Genomic DNA, 26,279 nt, shown 5'->3' with positions numbered 1-26,279 from the left:
GCACTTTTTGCATTTTAGCGGAAGAAAAGGCAGATGATATGGGTGCAGATATTGGGGGTTTTGGTTCACCGGGGCTGGGGAAGATGACCTATACTCTGGTTACTTCTGGTTTCTCTGTAATTACAGGGTGAGGCCATTAGTTAGAGGAAGGGGGAGGGTGGGGGCAAAAGACTTGTCCAAGAATGTCCACAGCAACTGTGTTCACAGCAGCCGAACACTGGAACCAATCCAATGTCCGTCAGCGGGAGAACGGATAGCAAACCAAGGTGTATTCACATAACAGAAAACACCCAGCAATGATAAAGAACTTGCTCCTCACAAGCCGATGACTCTCACGGGCTGAAGGAAAGAAGCCAGACACAAAGGAGCACAGACTATGCAGCTCTTCTGACATGAAGGTCTAGAGCAGGCAAAACTGATTTATGGCAAGAGAAGCTACAATAGCGATCGTCCCTGGGGGTAGGGGTGGGGCAGTGATAAGAGGGAGCCTCTTAGGGTAGGGGAAATGTTCCAGATCTTGATCTGGGTCACTGTCACACGGATGGAGACTTTTTTTTTTTAATTCACTGACCATACGCTTTATACTATGTTTCTGTACTTTACTATATTTATGTTATACCTCAGTTTAAGCGAAAAAAAAAAGTGTAAGAAAAGTGATGGGGGACCATCACAACGATTCTCCCGGTGAAGTGTTCTTAGCCTCAGTTTACAGAAAAGGAAACCGAGACTGAAGACTAGAAACTAGGTTCACCACCGAACCTGCTGCCCAAAACCCCATGCTCTCTCAGGGAGCTTTACACTTAAGAGTTGAGGGGCGCCTGGGTGGCGCAGTCAGTTAAGCGTCCGACTTCAGCCAGGTCACGATCTCGCGGTCCGGGAGTTCGAGCCCCGCGTCAGGCTCTGGGCTGATGGCTCAGAGCCTGGAGCCTGTTTCCGATTCTGTGACTCCCTCTCTCTCTGCCCCTCCCCCGTTCATGCTCTGTCTCTCTCTGTCCCAAAAATAAATAAACGTTGAAAAAAAAAAAAAAAAAAAAAAAAAAGAGTTGAGTGTTGGGGCGCCTGGGTGGCTCAGTCGGTTGAGCGTCCGACTTTGGCTCAGGTCATGATCTCACGGTCCGTGAGTTCGAGCCCCGCGTGGGGCTCCGTGCTGACAGCTCAGAGCCTGGAGCCTGTTTCAGATTCTGTGTCTCCCTCCCTCTGCCCCTTTCCCGCTCATGCTCTGTCTCTCTCTGTCTCAAAAATAAATAAACGTTAAAAAAAAAAAAAAAGAGTTGAATGTGTTTTGGGCGCCTGCATGGCTCAGTCAGTTGAGCATCCAACTCTTGATTTTGGCTCAGGTCATGATCCCAGGGTTGTGGGATCAAGCCCCATGTCAGGCTCTGCACTAAACTCAGAGCCTGTTTGGGATTCTCTCTCTCTCCCTCTCTGTCTACCCCTGTCCCCTGCTCACATTCTCTCTCTCTCTCTCAAAACAAAAACAAAAACAAAACACAAAAGCAGAGCCACCCCCTTGGAAGCCCACCTCAGCCCCTATAGGGAACCCTTAGGGTCCCAAGGGGCAGAGTTTGAAAACCATTGCCTCACACCAGATTGCCTCCCCGCAGCACTCAGGAACCAGCCACCAGGCGGGGAGCTGAGGTCACCTGTTACCCACAGCCGCCCATCTCCCTCTCCTCCCAGCCCCAGCACAGTGGAGGCCCTCAGCGCCCTTACTTGGGGGTGCCAGGTGGACCACGTATCCATCGCCAACGTAGATGGCCCAGTGTCTGTAGAAAGGGCGGAAAATCTCAATCAGGTCTCCAACTTTGGGCTCTGGCTGCAAAATCAAGAACAGGGCTGTTAGAGGTGGCACAAGTGAGACCTTGGAACCAGGTAGCAGAGGCTGGGGTCCCTTGCCAGAGGCTGTCAAATTGGGAGGGTATCTCTTAGGTACTCCGCAACCTGGCCTTGGGACTGACCAAGAATTGGTATGTCTCTGGAAGTAATGTCCTCCCGGCTGCTCATCCCAATGACGAGTGGCTGCGTGTGTGTGTGTGTGTGTGTGTGTGTGTGTGTGTGTGTGTGTGTGTGAATGTTAGTATATGAATAAAGGAAACTTCTTTCTCCTGTACACTATACTCACACCAACATTTCTAACACCAGATATGTGGTTTTTCCACACCAAGCCATTCGATCCTCGGTGGAAATGGACTGGATGTCGTACAACTTACCCCGATTCTGACACTCACTGCCCAGAGTTAACACCGACCCCACGGGTTAAGGGCTCAGTCCCCCAAGGCTGCCCCCCGCCAACTCCACTTCAGCTGCCAGTCACAAATCCTGGGTGTCACCTGCGCTTCTGACCAACCAGCTATAAATCAGGGGTTCCCATATCCCCCTCCTCAGGTTCTATAATTTGCTAGAATGGCTCGCAGAACTCAGGAACCATTCACTTACTAGATCACCGGTTTGTTATAAAGAATGCAACTCAGAACAGCCAGATGGAAGAGACGCGCCGCACCCGGGAGGCATGTGGGACGCACACAGCTGTCCGGGGTGCCACTCTCCCAGCACCTCCCTGTGTTCACCAACCCAGAAGCTCTCCGAACCCCTTAGGTTAGGGTCCTCACGGAGGCTGCGTTAGTTACACAGGCATGATTGATTCATTCATGGGTGCTTAGCGATGATCTCGCCCTCCAGCCTCTCTCCCCTCCCAGGAGGTCGGAGGTGGGGCTGAAATTTCCAGCCCTCTAATCAGGTCAGTTCCTGCAGCTCTGAACTCTCATCACCTCATGAGCAGAAACTCCAGTGTGGGTGGAAGGGGCTAGTTAAGAATAATGAGGGGCGCCTGGGTGGCACAGTCAGTTAAGCGTCCGACTTCAGCCAGGTCACGATCTCGCGGTCCGTGAGTTCGAGCCCCGCGTCAGGGTCTGGGCTGATGGCTCAGAGCCTGGAGCCTGCTTCCGATTCTGTGACTTCCTCTCTCTCTGCCCCTCCCCCCTTCATGCTCTGTCTCTCTCTGTCCCAAAAATAAATAAACGTTGAAAAAAAAAAAATTTAAAAAAAGAATAATGAAAGATTCTCCTCTCTCTCCTGTCAGTCAGGAAATTACAAGGGTTTTAGAAGCCTCGTGCCAGGAATTGGGGACAAAAACCCAAAATTATACTTCTTACTGCCTCACAAGGAGTGCACGCAGGAGTGAGTGGGTGCGTGTGTGCCAGGGAAATGCCACTGGGAGCCCTACCCTGCTGGGGCGCGTGGGGCAGAGCCGGAGAAAACTTCAGAGAGGTTCGAGATCACTTGCCTTAGCATTATTGAGGGACCAGCAACAGACCCTATGCTAAGTGCTGGGGGTGGGAGCATTCGATTTGGACCAGAATCAGGGGTGACAAGCTTCTCTGGTCCAAGCCAATCTTAAATCTCTTTAATGAGCAAGGGAAATCCCTTTAGTCTTCAGCGAGTGAAGGATCTGGGGGGGTGGGGGAGCCTCTGGCCTGCTTGCCCTTGGTGGGCAGACCCACGGGGGCTCGCCCACATTCCACCGCCAAGCTCCACGGACCTGACAGAGATTTCATCAAGGATGTGATGGGGAGGACTCACCCTTGCGTGGCCTCCCTGGGGATAAAAACAAAGGTTAGTGGGACTAGCCAATCACAACTCCATAAGGCCTATGAAGCAAGGTCAATGGCAAGTTCATTTCTATCTATACAAACATTAAAACTGCAAAGAACTATTACATATGACAGGAAAAAAATCTTTTCACAGAAACGTTATGGATAAATCATGTTCTCTTCTGCAGTGATTGTAAATAGTCTGCCAAAAAGAAGGCTCCCCGACCTTACTGGGAACCTACTTCAGAACAATGGACAATGGCTGCAATTTATGAATCCCACTTGTCTTCCGGGATAAAAGAAAAAAATGTATTGTGTATGGTTTGGTGAGAATTAGGGGGTCTTCAGAAATCCCCCAAAGGGAGTTTAGCTGGGGGTCCCCATGAATAAGCAAGGACATGAAGACAAGGCAGGGATCCAGCCCTCAGGAAGCCCACCGACTACAACAGGAGACAGTTTGACCATCAGTAATAAGATGTCAGGCAATGAGCAGTTGGTGGGTATGCAGACCCGAGGAGCTCACTGTGTTCCAGACAAATACCAGTGAAAGGAGGTCTACGCATAGAAGGATGCCTGAAAAAAAATTTTTTTTATTGCAATGACAAAAATATCTACAAAGAAATTCAAACCTTATAACCGTAAACATCAAAAGGTAACAGAGCGGCAAAAGCCTGGTGCTCAGTAAAGGAAGCCATACCCAAAAAGCAGTGCAATGTATTAGCCCACGTATGTCTCGTTCCAGAAAAGCCGTCACTATAGGAGAGAAAAACGATCCGTGATTGCCAGGGGCCAGGAGTGGGGAGAGGAGTGGACAACAAAGGGGCAGGAGGGAGGAACAAACTTTCCGTAATGTTCTGTATCTGATGGTGGTGACAGCTATGCAGTCATGTGTGTTGGTGAAAACTCATAGAAATGAACGCTAAAGGGGCGCCCGGCCGGCTCAGTTGTGGAGGGAGCGGCTCTTGATTCAGGGTTGTGAGTTCAAGCCCCACGTTGGGTGGAGAGATTGCTAAAACAAACTTTTTTTAAAAGTAGAACTATTAGAGGTGCCTGGGTGGCTCAGTCAGTTAAGCAGCCGACGTCAGCTCAGGTCATGATCTCGAAGTCTGTGAGTTTGAGCCCCGGGTCGGGCTGTGTGCTGAGAGCTCAGAGCCTGGAGCCTGCTTCGGATTCTGTGTCTCCCTCTCTCTCTGCCCCTTCCCTGCTTGCTCTCTGTCTCTGTTTCTCTCTCTCTCTCAAAAATAATAAACATTAAAAACATGTATTAGGGGCGCCTGGGTGGCGCAGTCGGTTAAGCGTCCGACTTCAGCCAGGTCACGATCTCGCGGTCCGTGAGTTCGAGCCCCGCGTCGGGCTCTGGGCTGATGGCTCAGAGCCTGGAGCCTGTTTCTGATTCTGTGTCTCCCTCTCTCTCTGCCCCTCCCCCGTTCATGCTCTGTCTCTCTCTGTCCCAAAAATAAATAAACGTTGAAAAAAAAAAAAATTAAAAAAAAAAAAAAAACATGTATTAAAAAAACTAAAATTATTAAAGAAAAGAAAGGGGACGCCTGAGTGGCTCAGTCGTTAAGAATCTGACTTTGTGACACAAGAACAGACACTCAGATCAATGGAACAGAATAGAGAACCCAGAAATGGACCCACAAATGTATGGCCAACTAATCTTTGACAAAGCAGGAAAGAATGGAATAAAGACAGTCTCTTCAGCAAGTGGTGCTGGGAAAACTGGACAGCGACATGCAGAACAATGAACCTGGACCACTTTCTAACACCAGACACAAAAATAAACTCAAAATGGATGAAAGGCCTCAATGTAAGACAGGAAGCCATCCAAATCCTCGAGGAGAAAGCAGGCAAAAACCTCTTTGACCTTGGCCACAGCAACTTCTAACTCAACACGTCTCCGGAGGCAAGGGAAATAAAAGCAAAAATGAACTACTGGGAACCTAATCAAAATAAAAATCTTCTGTACAGCGAAGGAAACACTCAGCAAAACTAAAAGGCAACTGACAGAATGGGAGAAGATACTTGCAAATGACATATCAGATACAGGGTTAGTATCCAAAATCTACAAAGAACTTCTCAAACTCAACACCCAAAAAACAAATAATCCAGTGAAGAAACGGGCAACAGACATGAATAGACACTGTGCCAAAGAAGACATCCAGATGGCCAACCAACCCATGAAAAAATGCTCCACATCGCTCATCATCAGGGAAATACAAATCAAAACCACAATGAAATACCACCTCACACCTGTCAGAATGGCTAACATTAACAACTCAGGCAACAACAGATGTTGGTGAGGATGTGGAGGAAGAGGATCTCTTTTGCATTGTTGGTGCGAATAAAAGCTGGTGCAGTCACTCTAGAAAACAGTATCATTTTCTAAAAATAGAACTACCCTACGACCCAGCAATTGCACTACAAGGGATACAGGTGTGCTGTTTCGAAGGGACACATGCACCCCAATGTTTATAGCAGCACGATCAACAATAGCCAAAGTATGGAAAGAGCCCAAATGTCCATCGGTGGATGAATGGATAAAGAAGATGTGGTGTATATATACAATGGAGTATTACTCGGCAGTCAAAAAGAATGAAATCTTGCCATTTGCAACTATGTGGATGGAACTGGAGGGTATTCCGCTAAGCGAAATTAGTCAAAGAAAGACAAATATCATATGACTTCACTTATATGAGGAATTTAAGATACAAAACAGATGAGCATAAGGGAAGGGAAGCAAAAATAATTTAAAAACAGGGAGGAGGACAAAACAGAAGAGACTCATAAATATGGAGAACAAACCGAGGGTTATTGGAGGGGTGGTGGGAGGGGGGATGGACTAAATGGGTCAGGGGCATTAAGGAATCTACTCCTGAAATCATTGTTGCACTATATGCTAATTTGGATGTAAATTTTAAAAAATTAAAAATAAAATTAAAAAAAATAAATTGCAAATACTTTCTAAATAAAAAAAAAAAAAAGAATCTGACTTTGGCTCAGGTCATGATCTCACAGTTCGTGAGTTCAAGTCTTACATCAAGCCCTGCTTTGGGTGAACACAAGCCCCACTTCAGGTAAAACATGAGCTCTGGGTGAGCCCCACTTCTCTCTCTCTCTCTCTCTCTCTGTCTTTATGCCCCTTAGGAGATTCTTTCTCTCTCTCTGCCCCTCGTTCACTTGTGCCCTCTCTCTAAATAAATGAATAAATAAGAATTTTAAAAGAGAGCACTGCTAAAAAGGATCAATTAGACCTCAATTTTTAAAACAGATTTTATTTTTTTTAATGTTTATTTATTTATTTTTGAGAGAGAAAGCACGAGCAGAGGAGAGGGGAAGAAGGCAGCAAGAGAGGAAGAGAGAGAATCCCAAGTAGGCTCCAAGCTGTCAGCACAGAGCCTGATGCAGGGCTCAAACCCACAAATCATGAGATCACGACTTGAGCCAAAATCAAGAGCCAGCAGCTTAACCAACTGAGCCACCCAGGCGTCCCTAAACACAAAATTTTTTAAATGAATAAAAAAATTAATGTTAATGGATGTCTAAAGTTTGAAGGAAAAAAGTTTTGATTTTTTAAAATCTGCAATCATGGGGCACCTGGGTAGCTCAGTCGGTTAAGCATCCGGCTTCGGCTCAGGTCATGATCTCACAGTTCGTGAGTTCAAGCCTCGCGTCGGGCTCCGGGCTGACAGCTCGGAGCCTGGAGCCTGCTTCGGATTCTGTCTCCCTCTCTCTTTGTTCCTCCCCCACTTGCATTCTGTCTCTCTCTCTCTCAAAATAAATAAATAAATAAATAAATAAATAAATAAATAAATAAGCATTAAAATACACAAGCAAATTGCCTGCCCCTTGTAGGAGCAGATGGTACCTATTTCCAAATATGCACAAGGCCAATACATAATAGCACGCAAGGACACTTCTTTTTAAAAATGAAGTGAAAGGTGGCGGACTCACCTGTGGAGCCCTGTGCACCAGTTTCTAACTAGTGCAAAGACTCGGTGTTCACATGGCGACAAGGATGATCTTTTAGATACAGAGCTAAGTGGAAAAATGAGAATAGCTCTGCAACCCAACATGCTTATATAGATTAAAGATACACACACGCAAACCAATGATACGCATCTTAGAAGAACCATACCCGCAAAGATCGTTTTAAAAAACCAACAAGAAGGTGCCTGGGTGGCTCAGTCGGTTAAGCGTCTGACTCTTGGCTTCAGCTCAGGTCATGATCCCCACGGTTCATGGGTTCAAGCCCCACATAGGGCTGTGCACTGACAGCACGGAGCCTGCTTGGGATTTTCTCTCTCCTTCTCTCTCACTCTGCACCTCCCCTGCTCGTTCTCTCTCTCTCTCTCAAAACAAATAAATAAATATTTTTTTAATAAAATAAAAAATAAAAAACCAACAAAAACAAGAACAGAATCATGTGGACTAAGGAACACACATTAAATACATCAGGATGCTAGCCGTTGGAAAGGGATGAGGATATAAGGGAACCCAAGGAAACCAAAACAAAAAAACCCACAAGAGAAGGGCGGGGGGGGGGGGGGTTCTTACAGGGACCAGCCAGGACAGGATGCCATGAACTAAGAATATGAATGACTTCACCCTCTGTCATAAAATCTAACTAGAGAAACAATAACTTCATGAAACACACAAGCCAACTGAGCTGAATCCAAGTTAAGAACTCAAGGAATCGTGTTATAAAATCAGATGTATGAGCACGACAATCCCAGTGCCAAATTTGTGCCTGTGCTTATTTTTGTATGCAAGCTAAGAATGTTTTTTTAAGTGGTTGGGGGAAAAGTCAAAAGAAGAATGATGTTCTGTGACACATGAAATTGCATGAAATTCAAACTTCAGGATCCATAAAATTTTATTGGCACACAGCCACACCCACTCATTTACATATTGTCTGGGGTTGCTTTCTCTCTACGGTAGATGAGTTGAGGGGTTGCAACGGAGACCCCATGATCTGCAGACCGTAAAATCGTCACTATCTGAGCTTTACAGAAAAAGTTTGCCAACTCCTGTTATAAAAGGATGGGTAGTGGGGTAGCTGGGTGGCTCAGTCAGTTGAGTGCCCAACTCTTGGTTTCTGCTCAGGTCATGATCCCGTGGCTTTGTGGGCTCCAGCCCCACATCGGGCTCTGTGCTAGCGGTGTGGAGCCCGCTTGGGATTCTCTCTCTCCCTCTCCCTCTCTCTCTGCCCCTCCCCCACTGGTGCTGTCTCTGTCTCTCTCAAAACAAATAAATAAACTTAAAAAGAAAAAGGATCGATAGTGATGTCTCCCTCACTCAGCTTGATCCACATTCTGGGGGATCTGTTTGTCAGCTGGTTCTTCCTCCAGGAACAAGTGGCCAACAGGGAGTATCAGGAAGAGAGCTACCTCGGGGCGCCTGGGTGGTTCAGTCGGTTGAGCATCCGACTTCGGTTCAGGTCACGATCTCGCGGTTTTTGAGTTCAAGCCCCGCATCGGGCTCTGTGCTAACAGCTCGGAGCCTGGAGCCTGCTTCGGATTCTGTGTCTCCCTCTCTCTCTGCCCCTCCCCCACTCACGATCTTTCTTTCTCCCTCTCTCTCTTTCTCTCTCTCAAAAAATAACCATTTAAATTTTTTTTTCTTTTGAAAAGCAAGAGAGCTACCTCTCCAGGGCTGGACTCCTGGGATTCCCAGCACGCACGGTAACCAGGGTTCTACTGCACAACGCAGGCAGAAACAATGGCAAAGCTGAGACTCTGTGCCCATGGGATTTCAGAACAAAAAGTCTTTATCCTTCCCACAAAAACAGAGTTACAAAGAGCTGCATAACAGCCATTTTCCTTAGCAAGCAAACCGAGGAACAATTTCTGGCCTCCGAAATTATCGGAAAAACAACCTACATAATCATCAACAAGAACCAATTAGATAAATTATCCTGCATCCACCTGGCCATGTGCACATACAGCCATTGGAGAAAACAAGGTAGATTTATATGAGCTGACGTGGAACTAATTGTAAAAGTATGTTGAAGACATGATTATCCCATTTTTTCCCTAAAATACATTTTTGTATATTTATAAGCAAAATGCACTGTATATACTATGCATGATCTGGGAAAAACAGACCAAATTGTTGTGTATTATTTACAGTGGGGGTTGGGCTTCAGAGACTTTCAACATTTTTTAAATGTTCTTTACTTATTTTGAGAGAGATGGGGGGCCGGGAGGGAGAATATGAGTGGGGGAGGGGCAAAGAGAGGGAGAGAGAGAGAATCCCAAGCAGCCTCCATGCCATTAGCGCAGAGCTCGACGCAAGACTCAATCTCACAAACCCGGAGAGCATGACCTGAGCTGAAATTGAGAGTCAGATGCTTAACCAACTGAGTCACCCAGGTGCCCCTGAGTTACTTGTATAATAAAAACTTTTTAAGATTTTTAGATGGGGGGAAAAATCCCTAATGGTGATGAGCTTGCAGTTTTTAATTGGAAAAGGTGGCTATTATCTGTCACCAAAATCCCTTGAAATCATCTCCCATCTGGAACCTGTAAATATGACCATGTTAATGATGTTTAAAAATCAGTAACACTTCAATATAAGATATAAAAACATAAATTTTAAACTAATATTGAGGGATAGGTATCATCTTAGAATCAAGACCCACTAGGAATAAAAGCCAAAGAAAAAGGCACAAAGGAAACAATAAAAAGGTTTTTAAACGTTTTAAAAATGTTAAAGGTCTTATTATTAAAAGTTTCTAGGGGCGCCTGGGTGGCTCAGTCGGTTGAGCATCCAACTTCAGCTCAGGTCATGATCTCAACAGTTTGTGGGTTCAAGCCCCGCGTCGGGCTCTGTGCCGACAGCTCAGAGCCTGGAGCCTGCTTGGGATTCTGTGTCTCCCTCTCTCTCTGCCCCTCTCCCGCTCACACTCTGTGTGTGTGTGTGTGTGTGTGTGTGTGTGTGTGTGTGTGTGTGTGTGTGTCTCAAAAATAAATAAACATTAAAAAAAATTTTTTTAAGTTTCTATCATTGCCTGCTATGTTCAGACTCCCTTTTAAGGGAAAATGATTGCCCACAACCCCAGCTGCCCAGGCAAACATTTCATTCCATGTGACCACTGCCTCCCACATCAGCCAGCCGGACCCGAAGCAGGCACGGGCCCGAAAATTCCTCGCCCTATGATCCTCCGTGATAAGTGAAGCTGGTTGTCGCTTGCACTCTCCCTCTTGCTCTGACTCAAAGATCTGAACCAAGAAATGGAGGTGGGGGGAGGGGGATAGCTTTCTGGCAGTGGGGGCTAACACTGAAAAGTCATGATGTAGAGGAAGCAAGAGAGACTCCAGGGACCATGGGCCAAACCAAGGGTGAGAGGAGAGAATGCCAACTCTGGTCAAATAGAAGATGCTTTGACAAATCAAGAATGGCTAGTGCATCACGTGCATGGGGACATACTAACTCCAGCAGCCGAGGTGCCTGCGACGACCTTGATCCTGAACTGCCTCCCAGCTCCCTGGGAGACCCAGCCTTATTATAGCTCAAATTCTTAGATTTTCATGAGAATCCTCCTACCTCTCCACCTGTGTCCTTAAATTAAAAACTTCTTTACCTAAGCTGGCGTAAGTGGGCTGCTTGTTACTTCTAGCCAAAAGAGCGAGACCAGCACATTCTATGCATTGAAACAATACCACAAATGACCACGATCAGCTGGAAGAAAATGACAGAAAAACAGATAAATATCTTTAATATATAAAGAGTTTTGGGGCACCTGGGTGGCTCAGTCGGTTGAGCAGCCGACTTCGGCTCAGGTCACTATCTCGCGGTCCGTGAGTTCGAGCCCCACGTCGGGCTCTGTACTGACAGCTCAGAGCCTGAAGCCTGTTTCAGATTCTGTGTCTCCCTCTCTCTGACCCTCCCCCGTTCATGCTCTGTCTCTCTCTGTCTCAAAAATAAATAAACGTTAAAAAAAATTAAAAAAAAAAAAGAGTTTTTACGAACCAATAAAAAAGATTTGAATATCAAACTAGGAAAAAATGGACGAAGAGCATGATAAAGAATTTAAAAAGGAGATATACATATTACCATTAACACAAACACATTCTAGTATCACTATCTCATGAGTAGTCAAATAAATGTAAACTAAAAACTGGCTTTTGGGGGAATTAAAATACTGGTATTATGTTTTTATTATTTTTTTTAATGTTTATGTATTTTTGAGAGAGACAGAGTGTGAGTGGGGGTGGAACAGAGGGAGACACAGAATCTGAAGCAGGCTCCAGGCTCTGAGCTGTCAGCACAGAGTCCGATGCAGGGCTTAAACTCACAAACCGTGATGTCGTGACCTGAGCCAAAGTCAGATGTTCAACCGACTGAGCCACCCAGGCGCCCCTAAAATACTAATATTAAATATAAGAAAAGATACAAGTAAACACATACCCTCATTCGCTGCTGATGGGAATAAAAATTAGTGCAACTTTTCTGAAGGGTAATTCGGCAATTTGTATCACTAACCTTAAAAATATTCATACTCTTTGACCCAGTTTCTATTTAGAGACCAGATCTTAAGCAAATCATCTGAAATATCCACAAAAGATGTCCATTCCAAAGTTACATCTAATGACAAAACATTGGGTATGTAAAAATCCTACATAAAGAGATTCTTTAATTCTTGCCATATTTATATACGAGGATACTACATGTTATGTTGTAAAGATTTATTTTAAAAGAATACTTAATGCGCCTGGGTGGCTTAGTCAGTTAAGAATCTGACTTTGGGTCAGGTCATGATCTCCCAGTTCGTGAGTTCGAGCCCCACGTCAGGCTCTGTGCTGACAGCTCAGGGCCTGGAGCCTGCTTGGGATTCTGTGTCTCCCTCTCTCTCTGCCCCTTCCCTGCTCATGCTCTGTCTGTCTCTCTCTCTCAAAAATAAGTAAACATTAAAAAATTTTTTAAAAAGAATACTTAATGACAAGAAATGCCCTTTCATATTAGTTAATGAAAAGCTTTATACAAAATAGTATATACTTTTAAACTTTGTTTAAAAAAGAAAACAATGGAGAAAATCTGGAAATATGCCAAAATGTGAACAGTATTTATTACTAGGCAGCGAAATTGGGGGTATTAATTTTCTTTTTAATTCTCTTCTAGTTTTCCAAAATGTTCAAATACACATATATTCATTTTAGGATCAGGGAGAAAAAAAAAAAAAAAAAACAAGTCTTGACAAACATCAGTGTGTTCAACTTTGGGCAATGCATACAATTACTATTATGTAACAAAATAAATACACATGGAAATAGACAAGAAAGATAAATACCAACATCTCAGAGATTCCCTCTGGGTGCAGGGGCGACGCGTGGTTACTGGGATTATTCTCCTCCTTCTATTTTTTGGTATTTTCTAGCTTTCCCACAAATCTCATTTTTAAGTTCATAGCATGCTTCCCAACATTTTACGACGCAAAATTTTCAAACAGACAATCCGAATTTTCAAACATTCAAAATTGACAGAATTTTTGAGTGAACATCTGTGTTCCCACCACCTAGATTCTACGATTCTGGTACTGTATTTGCTTTATCACAATTATGTGCACCTACTCACCCCACATGCAGAGTATCTTTAAACTCTTCCCTTAAACTTAAATGGAGGTCGGGGTGCCTGGGTGGCTCGGTTGGTTGAGCGTCTGACTTCGGTTCAGGTCATGATCTCATGGCTCATGAGTTCGAGCCCCCCATCAGGCTCTGTGCTGTCAGCTCGGAGCCTGGAGCCTGCTTCGGAATCTGTCTCCCTCTCTCTCTGCCCTTCCCTCGCTCAATCTCTCTCTCTCTCTCAAAACTAATAAACTTTTAAAAATTTTTTTAAAAAACTTAAACGGAGGTGTGTGGTTGGCTCAATTGACTGAGTGTCCGACATCAGCTCAAGCCATGATCTCAACGGTTCGTGAGTTCGAGCCCCGCGTGGGGCCGTCTGCTGTCGGCACCCAGCCTGCCTCGGATCTTCTGTCCTCCCTCGCTCTCTTCCCCCACCTCTCAAAAATAAATAAATATCAAAAAAGTTTTTTTAACTTAAATGATCAGTGTTCTGAGAGAAGCAGAGGTGAAGCGCCGAGGGAGTCCCGGACAAGGCAAACAGCAACATCGCCGTGTGTGATGTGCTCTAACTGTGCTCTAGAACTCGCTGGGTTCCTGACTCTGAGCCTGCAGCCATTATCCCCAGCTGTGGTTCTGAGACTCGAGCGAGCACACAAATTGCAGGAGAGGGGGCTGCTGGCATGCATGTGGAATCACCTTGCATTTAGAACAGATCCCCTCTCCCACCCTAGGGCAATGGCGTCAGTGGCCAAGGACCTCCCTCGAGAATCCCTTCACCTGGGGGATGCCCGCCTCTGCCTGGGAGGATCAAGGAACTCATTTATTTGCTCCTTTCACTCAACGGATGCTCAGAGTGCTAGGTGCCAGGCGCCAACCTAGGCACCTGGGCTGTGTCTGTGAACGAAGCAAAGATTACCGGCGTCACGAGCTTTTGTTTGTGGGGGAGAGACAGCATTTTTTTTTTTAAACCTTAGTAAGTAAGTAAATCACCTAGAATATTAGAAGAAATACCAAAAAGGGGCGCCTGGGTGGCGCAGTCGGTTAAGCGTCCGACTTCAGCCAGGTCACGATCTCGCGGTCCGTGAGTTCGAGCCCCGCATCAGGCTCTGGGCTGATGGCCCGGAGCCTGGAGCCTGCTTCCGATTCTGTGTCTCCCTCTCTCTCTGCCCCTCCCCCGTTCATGCTCTGTCTCTCTCTATCCCAAAAATAAATAAACGTTGAAAATAAAATTTAAAAAAAAAAAAAAAAAAAGAAATACCAAATAAAAACAAAAAGAAAGAAAAAGTAAAGCAGGGTTAAAGGGGCTGGAGGCTGGAGGGGGACGGGAAGGGGTCAGGGAAGGCGGACAGCAGGCCCTGCAGATATCTGGGACGTCCAGGCAGAGGTCACAGCCTGAGCAAAAGTCCCAAGTAGGAGCGTGTTTGAGGAACAGCCCAGGAGGCCAGTGTGGCTGGAGAGAAGGAGGCGAAGGAGGAGAGGGTTTTGAATGAAGGATGAAGAGAGGTGTAGACGGCTCAGAGAAGACGGGGCGGTGGGGAAAAGAAGCAACAGGTTTCTGGATTTCTGGGACAGTTGAACCAACGGGATTTGCTGATGGAGTGAGGTCGGGTGTGAAGGAAAGTGGAGTCAAAGATAACTGGGGTTTGGGGGCGCCCGGGGGGCTCCGTCGGTTGAGCGTCCGACCCTCGATCTCGGCGCAGGTCACGATCTCACAGTTCACGAGATCAAGCCCCAGGTCGGGCTCTGCGCGGACAGCATGGAGCCTGCTCGGGATTCTCTCTCTCTCCCTCTCTCTCTCTCTCTCTGCCCCTCCTCCACTTGCACTCTCTTTCTCTCTCTCAAAATAAATAAATAAACATTAAGAAAAAAAAGAAAAAGACAACCAGGGTTTCTGGCCAGAGCAAGTGGGAGGCAGAATGAAGAGGCTTTTGGACAGGCCAGCCGCTCGGGGCAGGGGGTTGAACCACTCCCAGGTAGCCACACGGAGAGGCCAGGGAGGCAGCTGAACCCACGAGTCTGGAGGTCAAGAGAGTGCTCTAGGGAGAGGGTCACTGGTGACCTTTATGAACACAGCTCCTATCAGAGGTGGAGGCGGAAGCCTGGCTGAATGGGTGTCAGCGAGGAGGGGGAGGGGAGCTGCAGAAGAAACTAGAAAAGGCAGCACCTGAGATTTTTGTTGAGGTCCTGAAAGGTGAGAGGGGCAGAATTCAAACCCGAAGCCTACGCTCAACCCTCACACCCTCCTGAAGCCACAGAAGGTGGCGGGGGAGGAAGTCGCCTTCAAGGAGACAATGGACACAGGTACGCAGGGGTGCAGGGCAGACTGGAGCAGAAGCACAGCTGTGAGGGCATCACAGGGGCATTTTTTTAAAGCTTCCAGGTGGCCCTACTGTGCAGCCCAGAGTGAGAACCAGAGGGGAAAGAGCAGTGACGCTGAAGGTCAGGCTGAGATGGGCACAAACCTCATTTGGCAGGTGGGGGGACCGAGCCTCGGGGCTCCAGAGCCAGACCGCCTCAGTTCAGATTTGGGCTCCACTACTTACTAACTGGATAGCCTTGGACAAGTTACCCAACTTCTCCTAGCCTCAGTTTCCCCAGCTGTAAGTTGGGCGTCATTGTAGCCCTTGATTCATGGGGCCGTCCCGAGGATCAAATATGTCAATACCTACAGAACACTCAGCAAATACCGCCTGGCACACAGGAAGGAAGACCTTCTGTAAACAGCAGGGTTTACAGCCACTGTTCCTGGGTGTGTTCTTATTATTTTTTTGACTTGGAAAGTTCCCAGCTCCAGGACCAGCTGGAGAGGCTGTGGAGGTTGTGAAACGCAGCCCGAGAACAGGCTGTCCTTGTTCCCAAAACCACGTGCTGTGTGCGGCGAATGTGGAAATCCCAGCCTCAGCCCCTGCATTTCTGATGCTCTGGGAGAAATGCCTAGAAGTTAGTAATAACAAGAATGACTGAAGTCCAGCATGGGTGCTGGGAAGGGACTTCCCAGCAAAGAGTTGGGAGTTTGGTACCAAGGCTTCAGGAAGAGAAGAAACCTGCGAGGGCCTGGGCGTCAACCCTGTCTGTCCAAGGCTGCGTTTTCAGAAGCAGAAACCACCACCCAAGACTCAGCCCCTCCCTGCTCTGCTGCTCTGTGAGTTTCAGGAATCACTCAACCTCTCTGAGCTTCTCTGGTACAATGGGGCCATACGGGCCCATCCAGCAGAGTTTGTGCGAGGAATGCATGAGATCATGGGGCAAAAGCTGTAAAACCACGTGTACCGGTGAGAGGGTTGAGATCCTGCGCCCCCCAGCCTCAGGCCCAGAGAGAAGGTGGAGGACGGGTTGGGCTGACACATCACCTCCTCCCTTGCCAGTGGCTCCAAGGGACACCAGGTCCCGCCCCCGCAGCCCAAAGGTGTCTGAGAAAAAGGAAGCAAAACTTATCTGCCTTCCCCGGCTCTTGATCTCCTGGCTCGAGGCCCACACTATGACGGAGTCCAGCCTCCCCCCACGTGAATCAGGACTGCCTCCTAACTCATCTGGAAACCACCACCACCCCCACCGGGCACCACTCGGCACACAAGTTACCTGGAATTCTTAACAGCAGCCCGATTTTACAGATCGGGAAATGGCTCAGAGATGGGAAGTAACCTGCCCAGGGTCTCAGAGCTCCCCAAGAAACACTGCCAGGACTTTCTGAATCCAAGGGCCAAATTCTCCCCAGTATACCAAGTAGTTCACAGGAAGGTACCGACTTCCGATAACACCCCCCCCCCCACCCCCACCCCTCGGCGAGCTGGGCCTCTACCTCCATGTTCTCTAGGCCTGCAGTACCCTTGGCTATTCACTGGCACAGTCCAATTCACCCCTCCAGATGGGCTCAGCACATCCACCTCCGTGCCTGCCCCGCTACCCCACCAAACAGTGTAACTGCTGCTTCCGCAGGCCACAGCCCTGTTTATCCGGGGACTAGAATTGTTGAGCTGAGCCCACGGGAAGGAGGGATGGGGTTCCGATGCCCAGCAAACCTGCTAGAGCCGACAGCCGGCCTGGCACCTACGATGCTCTCAGCAGAGGGTCATGACCTCGATGAATGCGCTCCTTAAGCCCCTCCCAGTTGCGGCCCCTCCAGGGTGCGGATGAATCCGTGCAGGGCCTGGCGCAGAGACCTGCCAGAACGTCAGGCAAACTTAGAGGGTCTTAAACATTGTCGAGAAGGGAGTCTAGAATCGAGATCAGAGTTAAGCCCATCAATTTCCTCCTACTGAGAGCAGGGATTGGACTCAGGTCCCATCAACCCTGACCTTGAAATAGAATATTCCTGCCTCCATGGGGGGGGGGGGGGGGGGGGGAGCCACAATTCTTGCCTCTTGAATAGTCTACCTTGCAGGAATTCAGAGAGAGGATGTTCACTTGAACCGAGGATGTTTACTACCAAGACCGGCTTAGACCAGACCAAACCAGTCTGCACCCCAAGAAGGACCCCAGGGCTGAACTTCCCCCGACTTTTCCTCTCATGAGAATACTAAAAATCACGCCCAGGGGGTGGTGATTTAACATGCTAATTAGACCTACTACACACAACAGAAGCATAACCTTTAAGTGCCTAGGTGCTAATAAATCCCTCCCACACACACCCTTCCCCCCCCCCCCCACGCCTAAGTTTCTTTTTTTTCTTTAAGTTTCTTTCGAGAGACAGAGCAGGGAAGGGGAGAGAGAGAGAGGAAGAAAGAATCCCAAGCGGGCTTCGCACTGTCAGCGTGGAGCCCGACGTGGGGCTGGAACTCACAAACTGTGAGATCATGACCTGAGCTGAAGTCAAGAGCCAGACATTCAACTGAATGAGCCAGCCACCCAGGCGTCCCCTCCCCCCCACCTAAGTTTCTTTGAAAAACTCACCCTGACCTCTCCTCGCCCAGTCAGCCTGCAGACTCTCTCCTTCGTGCTGCCTCCCTTGTGTCGGAGCACAAGCCCCAATAAAGCCTTTCCTGGAACTCTCTTTCAGCCTCTTACCAACTTCTATTGTTTCAAGAGTCCAAGGCCCCAGTTTGGTATCCAGATTATGGAGCCCCTGTTTCACTTTGGATTTTCACTTCTCCAGCAGTCAGCCAGAGATTTAAGGGATTTAAGGGCAGCATGACTGGAGAAAAGCTCCTGGCCCGCTCATTCTTCGCGGATTTGGAACACGGACGGGTTAGCGCTGGCACTGACCAGGAGGCATCACGGGCTGGACTAAAGAGAGAGACACATTGGCCCGGACGGCAGACACGCGGCTCTCTGCGCCTCCGGGTCCAGGCAACTGCTTTAACAACAAATGACATTTGTCAAGCCCTGAGAGTCAGACAGCGGCACACTCAAAGAGCAGGGAGGTAGGGGCTGTGATTCCTTGTGATGAGAGACACAAAGGCAAGAAAAATGTAATTTCAGTTACATTTCCTTACAGCTTGCAGCCCACACTGACAGACCCCCGAAACACGCCGAGTGTGACCTTCCTCAAGGAACTCACGGCTGCCTTAGTGCCTTAATGTTTACGTTTGATTAAAGACTAAAAGTAGGGGTGCCTGGGTGGCTCAGTCGGTTAAGCGTCCGACTTCGGCTCAGGTCACGGGTTCGAGCCCCGTGTTGGGCTCTACACTGACAGCCCAGAGCCTGGAGCCTGCTTCTGATTCTGTGTCTCCTTCTCTCTGTCTGCCCCTCCCCTGCTTGCTCTCTGTCTCTCTTTCAAAAATAAATAAACATTAAACAAAATTTTAATAAAAAATAAAATTAAAAATTTTGCCTTCTACATGGAAATGCAACCAGAAAACACCCAGATATATAGTCTGCAGACACACAAACTCAACCATTGTTCTAGCAGTAAGTTCCAAATAGCTCAGAGCCGTACTGAGCTCACTTTCGACACAGTTTGTGTGCCAACTGTCCAGGTCCTACATTTTCCTGTGTTTAAACAGAAGACAAAAGAGACAGCTCTCTCAGCACCAGAAGAAACTAAAAGAGAAATGGATCGTTTTCATCGAGAACTAGACTTATTCTAAAGCAATGGATTAAATAAGTGTCAGCATTCACTACCATTCAACCGTGTTCTCTGATTTTTCCAGAAGGAAAACTTGGGAGAATTTTGCCAAATGAGATAAAAACGTATGCTGAATTTTCTGGTGACGACGTTGTAGTAAAAATGTTTCACATACGGAGGTATTTAAAATCAAGCAGATTGATTTTTTTTTTTAAGAGGCAGTATCGCGATTTCTGAATTTATTCTGAAATGTGCTTTTTATGAATCTCTGACACACTTGTCCTAATGTGTAAGACTTTTCCTATTTGTATATCTGTGGTTTCATGCGAGAGAAGCCTTTGACATTAAAATTAATAAAAAGTGCTCTTCAGTCAGCTGCGAGCAAAAATAAGACAAATCTAGCTCAACGGACTACTGAACATAAATATGCAGAGAAAATCAATTTTGACAAAGTCATGGACAACTTTCCAGAAGTAAAAGTTCCAAAAGAGAAACTGTAATATTGCTATCATTCATGACTGTGACCAACCTACATGTAAGAGTAAGCTTTCTTTCAAAAATACACAAATGCAATTAAAAACCCTTCTTTTTAAAGATTTTATTTTTAAGCAATCTCTACATCCAACATGAGGCTTGAACCCACAACCTCAAGATCAAGAGTCGCACGCTCCACCAACTGAACCAGGCACGTGCCCCGCAGTTAAAAACTCTTAATCCATTACTTTTCCCCCATTTTTCTCCATAACATTTTTCCTTATTTTTCATGTTTTCCCTCTTTCACTGGCATGATTTCATATGCAAAGCTCAATAAAAGAAAATTTTCACCGTTTCTTTTCTGAATATTGTTGCTAATAGTATTACTAATATTAGTAATATTTCCTGTTATTAGTAATCATTTCCTGATTATTATTGAAAATAGTGTTGTCAGATAAAGGAGAGGGATATTTAAAGTGGCCACTCCAAGGGGCACCTGGGTGGCTTAGTTGGTTAAGTGTCTGACTCCTTGGGAATGCAAGCTGGTGCAGCCACTCTGGAAAACAGTATGGCGGTTCCTCAAAAAACTATAAATAGAACTACCCTATGACCCAGCAATGGCACTACTAGGCATTTATCCAAGGGATACAGGTGTGCTGTTTCAAAGGGACACGTGTACCCCCATGTTTATAGCAGCACGATCAACAACAGCCAAAGTATGGAAAGAGCCCAAATGTCCACCGATGGATGAATGGATAAAGAAGATGTGGTATATAGATACAATGGAGTATTACTCAGCAGTCAAAAAGAATGAAATCTTGCCATTTACAACCACGTGGATGGAACTGGAGGGTATTATGCTAAGTGAAATTAGTCAGAGAGACAAAAATCATATGACTTGACTCTTATGAGGACTTTAAGAGACAAAACAGATGAGCATAAGGGAAGGGACGCAAAAAGAATATAAAAACAGGGAGGGGAACAAAACATTAGAGACTCTTAAATATGGAGAACAAACTGAGGGTCGCTGGAGGGGTTGTGGGAGGGGGGATGAGCTAAATGGGTCAGGGGCACTAAGGAATCTACTCCTGAAATCATTGTTGTACTACATGCTAACTAATTTGGATGTAAATTTTAAAAAATAAAAAAGTGTCTGACTCTTGATCTCAAGCTCAGGACTTGATCTCAGAGTAGTGAGTTCAAGCCCCACGCTGGGTGTGGAGCCTACTTTAAAAAAGAAAATAGTGTTTCTCTGAAAAAATAAATGAATTAATAAAATGATCACTCCGGGCATCAAATATGCCAGGTACATACTGATGTTGGTCACTGTGGCATCTTTTTGTGGATTGAGATAATAATAATAGTGAATTTCAGTTGAGCACTTAATACGTGTGTGAAACACTAGTCTGAGCACAGCCTTGTATTAAGTCATATAATCTTCACTTTAGGGGACAGAGTAAATTCGAAACAGGAAGTGCTCAGAACAGCACTTGGCACACGTATGTCACAGCCAAGGGCTGGGTGGGAACACAATCCCAGGTGGGTCTACTTCAAAAGCTGGTGAATGGAAGCATTTGGTAAGCCCCTTTATGATTTCTGAACCATATCAGATTAGAAAAAGGAAAAGTGAAAGCCTGGAAATTGGGCAGGGCTGGTCACGGGGTGTGTCAGCTGAGACCAGAGGTCAGACCCAAGGCCAGGTGTTCTGGTCTCACTTGTGGAGCCAGTCACCACTCCCTGCCTCCCTCCTCCGTAGGTCCTGCCTTCCCTGGGACTTGCTCCAGACAGGTGCCTGTGCAAGAAAAGCAAGCACGAGACGATCAGGTGCTGGCTTACATACAGCTGACACTTGATGGCCCGCGGCTCCTAGAGGTGTGGCCCCACGTCCTCCAGGATCCTTCCCATCAGTAATAACTCAGGCTCCAGGACCATGAGTCCCCTCTGAAACAGGCCCCGCCCCAGCCCACGCCGCCCCACACTTACGAAGGACGCTCGCATCTTTTTTCCTGCCGTGGACCCTCAATTTCAGGCTGGAGTTCGGTTTATCTGCTGCGTAAAGGCCTGAGGCTGCGGGGAGCAGGGGTTCGTTATGTCATTAATGGGGAACAGCGCTCCCAGGACCCCAGGATACGGAGGTGGGGGGGCGGTGTCTGGCCAGGAGACCGTGCGCGGTTCTCCCCCTACTCTTCCGAGGGCCGCCACCTCGCTCCCTTCGAGTTCCTCGCCGGCTCCCTCCTTGCCCCTGCACTTGGCCGTGAACAGACAAACCCCTCGAAGGGTCGGGTCGGGGGAGGCTCACCGCCCCCCCCAACCCCCCCCCCCCCCCCCCCCCCCCCGCCACCGGAGAGGCGGCGGCGCGGCCCCGGGGGAGCTCGATCCCTGTCGCCTGCCCAGGGTGGCGCGCCCGGCCCGCAGGTGCCAGGGGGCGCCTCTGCCGACGGGCTGCTCCCTAACTTGCTTCTTTCCGCCTCACCCAACTTCTCCGCCTCGCACGCAGCGGTCCGGGACCCGGAGGGCCACCCCAAGCATCTCACCCTTCCTTAAGTCGGGGCAGGACCGCCCCACCCACCTCGAGGACTGGGAGGCAGCGCCGCCACCGAGGGATGAGCTCTAATGGCCGCAGAGGCCGGGCCAGTGTAAGGTCAGCCGGCTCCTCCCCGCGCGGCTGACTAATGAGAGCCGGCAGGGCTCCCGGCCCCGCGCCCCAGACAGCCGGCCCGGCCCCTGGGGCAGACAGGCCAGGTTGCCGCCCGCTCCCCGCCGCCGCCGCCTCTCCCCACGCCCTCCTCCACCCAGAGGCGCTCGGGTTCCAGCACCACGGCCTCCTCACCCCTTCCACCCACGCGCTTCCGGCCGCCCCGTATTTGAGCCTGTCTTGTATTACACTCCACCTGCATACACAGCCCACGGGCGTGGAATCCGTTTACTTACCTCCTCCATTCGAGTGGACTCACGGCTTAAAACGACACTGAATTTGAAAGTCATTCGAAGGCAAAGGTCTAGCAGAATGAGAGCACTTTTGGGGGCGTCTGGGTGGCTCAGTCAGTTAAAGCCTTGGACTTTGACTCAGGTCATGATCTCGTGGTTCGAGGAGCTTGAGCCCCACATGGGGGGGGGGGGGGCGGGGGGTTCTGTGCTGACAGCTCAGAGCCTGGAGCCTGCTTCAGATTCTGCGTCTCCCTCCTCCCCCCTCCCACTCGCATTCTCTCTCTCAAAAATAAACATTAAAATTTTAATAAAAAATAAAAAGAGAGCACTTTTAACTATTGGGTCTTAAGCCCTCAGCCCCCAAACACGGCACACAGCAGGCATTCCGTGAATGAATGAATGAATGAAGGAAGGAATGAATGAAGGAAGGAAGGAAGGAATGGATGACCAGACACTGGCCCTTCCTGGCACTGGGCTCTGACTGGGCTGTGACTCCCTAAGAGTAGAACCAACTCCTGTTCACCTCTCTTCCGGCCAGGGCCGGGCAAGTCCCTGAGCCTTGCAGTCAAGATGCTTGGGCCAATCCTAGCCCTGTCACCTGCTAGCTAGAGGGCCCAGGACACCCTTCCCTCTCTGAACCTCAGTGTATTCATCTCTTAAACGGAGTGATGATGGTATCGGACAACATGGAAGTTAACATATAAAAATGCATTCCCCAAAGGGAGAGCAACAAACGAAATGATGCTTGTAAAGTGCTGGGCCTGTTGTGTGGCACGTGGTAAATCCTCATCAGGACACGCTGGCCGCTAACATGAGGAAAGGCACGTGCTCATCAACATCAGGGGTCACTCACTAGCTTCCCAACAGGTGAGTCAGAGGCGATGCAGATACATACCAGACCTTTATGGGCATTACAAACTGTAGTGCCGATGAAGCAGGTGACTGTAAAACAGTCCAAACCCAGGGTGGAAAGGTTCAGTTTTGAGCCCACCAGACTGACTTCTGCTTCTCCTTACTCGCTTTCTACCAGAAATGTCACTACCCAGATGTCACTTCCCTTTCTCCTCCCACTGTGCTGTGCCAGGAAGAACAAAACAAAAAGCATATGGGGTGGGGGGGTAGGGGGGACCGAGGATGTCAGGAAAGCGATTGGTACCTTCCACACGGCTCTCAAAAGAGGAGCTCCAGGGGCACCTGGGGGGCTCAGTGAGTTAAGCCCCCAACTCTTGGTTTTGGCTCAGGTCATGATCTCACAGTTCGTGAGTTCAAGTCACACATTGGGCTCTGTGCTGGCAGTGTGGAGGCTGCTTGGGATTCCTTCTCTCTCTCCCCCCTCTCTCAAAATAAATAAATAAACATTAAAAAAAAAAATTTTTTTAAGGAGCTCTGTAAGACAGACTGCAGGCTGAGAAGCTACCAAATGATGTCGGTCCATTGTCAGCAAGACTCTCCTTAAGCCCCATCCCAAGTCCATCACCACTGTATGGGTGGGAAGCCATGCCAGGATCAACACCAAAGCTCCTGGTCTTTCCTGCAACCACAGCCATGGAGACCCGTTCTTCTTGTGACAGGGGAGGAGTGGTATTAACTAATTAATTATTTGCAATGTCCCCATTCTCCTCCTTCTAAGGAGGGGGTGGGCTACTCCAGGAGAATCCACTGTTTTGCTGAGAAAGTAGGAGAAAATGGCTCAGGCTTCTGCTGAAGGCATGACACCTTGTGGGGATTCCGAGCAGGTAGGGTAGAAGCAGCAGGAAGATCAGAGCAGGAGAAGGAAAGGAGGAAAGGGGCAGGGGGTGGAGAGAGAGGGCAGGCAAGCCACATTTAAGGAAACAGAATCCATTAGGAGTATTTTGTTGAGAACATGAGGGTTTCTGTTGCTTGACATTAACTCTCAAGACCTGAACGCTCTTCAGGGGAAAGCTCTATCAGTCAACTGAGTACAGGTTTTTGTTTTTTTTTTTTTCAGTAGGCTCCGCCCAATGCAGGACTTGAACTCAAAACCCTGAAGTCAAGAATCGCGTGCTCTGCCAGGAACCCCTTAGCCAGCCAGATGCCCCTGAAGGACATTTCTTTTAACATTTATCCATTATACTCTGGTGAGGCTTTGTGAATATGCCAGTTCTGACAATTTGCTGGCCAGAAAAATCAGGTTTTTATGAAAGAAAAGAAAGGTGACGTATAACTTCCTCCTCAATCTCCATCTCTGAAACCCCTCAAGTCCTACTGAAGAGAACAAATCCTTATTGAGAGGCCCTGAAGAGTTTCCCCTGCATAAATGTGCAGCATAACGACCATACTTCCCTTTGAAAGAACATTCCTGAAATGTTCAGCCTTTCTCATCCCACTGTTTGTTAAATGGCCTCACAGTCCGGGGACCTGGGAACTGTAATGGACATTCATTTTTGTCCAGCGGTCTTTCACTTGGTGACTCTGGGTGGTTCTGGTGGATCTGCCATATCACAGTACTCTGTCACCCTGACTGGGGACATCCGTGACCCAGGTCCAGCTATGAGGCCCCAGCCCCCAGGCTATATCCACTGACCCTGGAAGGAACATATGACCCAAGCCAGACCAATCAGAAGCCTTCTCCAAGATGGAGCTATGGACACACACACACACACACACACACACACACACACACACACACACACATTTTAAAATAGGCAGTGGGTCAAAAAAAAAAAAAAAAAAGCCTCTTTCCTCTGGAGACATTTAAGTGGTATGATGTAAGCCTGGAACCATCTGTGACTTTCCTCCCCTGCAGCATGGAATAAATCCATCTGCTTTTGAATTTGCCAACACATACCTGAGAGAACAGACCTGTTGACATGGGTTCTTCCGGTACTTGGTATCGATTTTACCCCGAGACATCCAAATACAATTGCTTTTTCTTCGATTAAGCTAGTGAGAGTTGAACTCATCTTTGCGAACTGATACATGGAAATCAAAGGCAAGAATGTCAATGTACCAAAGACAAACCAGTTTGCTGGACACACACACCACATCCCCATCCACACACACCCACTTTCCCCCCTTTCCTTCTCCCCAGCTTATGCTAATGGGGGGATCTGCACTCTGATGGTAGCACCCAAGTATTCACCATCATCTTTGTAGTGTTATCAGTTCGTGAGTTTGCGCCTTCCCTAACTAAACTGTGCGGAACTCAAACATGACAGCTAGCCTGGCACCTAACACATGACCACCACTGGCGGGGGAAGGCAGGTGGATGGACAGATGGATGCTACTGACCCCACCCAGCCTGTTTCAAACTAGAAACATAGTAGAAATCTTTCTTCCTGCAGGGCCAAATGGGCTATGTCTGGCGATTAGTCAGTATTTGAGAAGTTCAATGCAACCTCCCCCCTGGCTTCAAGGTCACCACTGAAAGAGAAAGCTTTCGGTAGAGCTTCACCACACCCCAGTCCCAAAGAGGAACCATCTAACCAGATGGGGCGACCAGGTGAAGTGCTACAAGGTCAAAGGTCCTCACAAGTTCATGTTGTTGTAAATGAAATTTGTGCTCGATTTTAAGCCCCACCACCAAGTGCACACCCTCTCGAGCACTATGCTAGGAAGATTGTTCAGGACTACTTGGCAGGACAGAGAAAGGGGACAAGCTCAAACCACATTACTACTGCCCACTTTGACATGGAGTTATCCATCCCCTTAGATCTCCTATTCGCTTTGCCAAGCCCGAATCTATCTCACAGATCT

The 26,279-nt window shown here is 47.8% G+C and overlaps 1 protein-coding gene and 1 long non-coding RNA gene across 5 annotated transcripts in view; both read right to left on the bottom strand.

Moving 5' to 3' along the window:
- Positions 1 to 22,719, bottom strand: part of LOC112851896 (phospholipase A and acyltransferase 3-like) — a 36,740-nt gene extending 14,021 nt beyond the window's left edge. Inside the window, exons 1-3 of one of the 4 annotated variants that reach the window (XM_086677117.1) lie at positions 22,566 to 22,719; positions 21,618 to 21,701; positions 1,714 to 1,816 (exon numbers count right to left, since the gene is read on the bottom strand). In XM_086677117.1, coding sequence (XP_086533243.1) covers positions 1,714 to 1,816; positions 21,618 to 21,632 — 118 coding nt within the window. In that variant the 5' untranslated portion in view covers positions 21,633 to 21,701; positions 22,566 to 22,719. Of the gene's footprint in view, positions 1 to 1,713; positions 1,817 to 21,617; positions 21,702 to 22,107; positions 22,361 to 22,565 lie in introns of those variants that run through there. The other 3 variants (XM_086677114.1, XM_086677115.1, XM_086677116.1) reach the window with 3 other exon arrangements.
- Positions 4,161 to 5,542, bottom strand: LOC147576406 (uncharacterized). Its single transcript, XR_015240757.1, has 2 exons — positions 5,108 to 5,542; positions 4,161 to 4,864 (listed from the first exon to the last, which is right to left on the bottom strand). It is a non-coding gene; the product is annotated as an uncharacterized LOC147576406 (long non-coding RNA).
- Positions 22,720 to 26,279: the final 3,560 nt, after the last annotated feature.

This window comes from Puma concolor, chromosome D1, assembly GCF_028749965.1.
Source record: "Puma concolor isolate L17-30 chromosome D1, mPumCon1.1.hap2, whole genome shotgun sequence".
NCBI classification, from domain to species: domain Eukaryota; kingdom Metazoa; phylum Chordata; class Mammalia; order Carnivora; family Felidae; genus Puma; species Puma concolor.
Note: the sequence above shows the minus strand (reverse complement) of the source record. Positions and strands in the feature narration are given on the sequence as shown.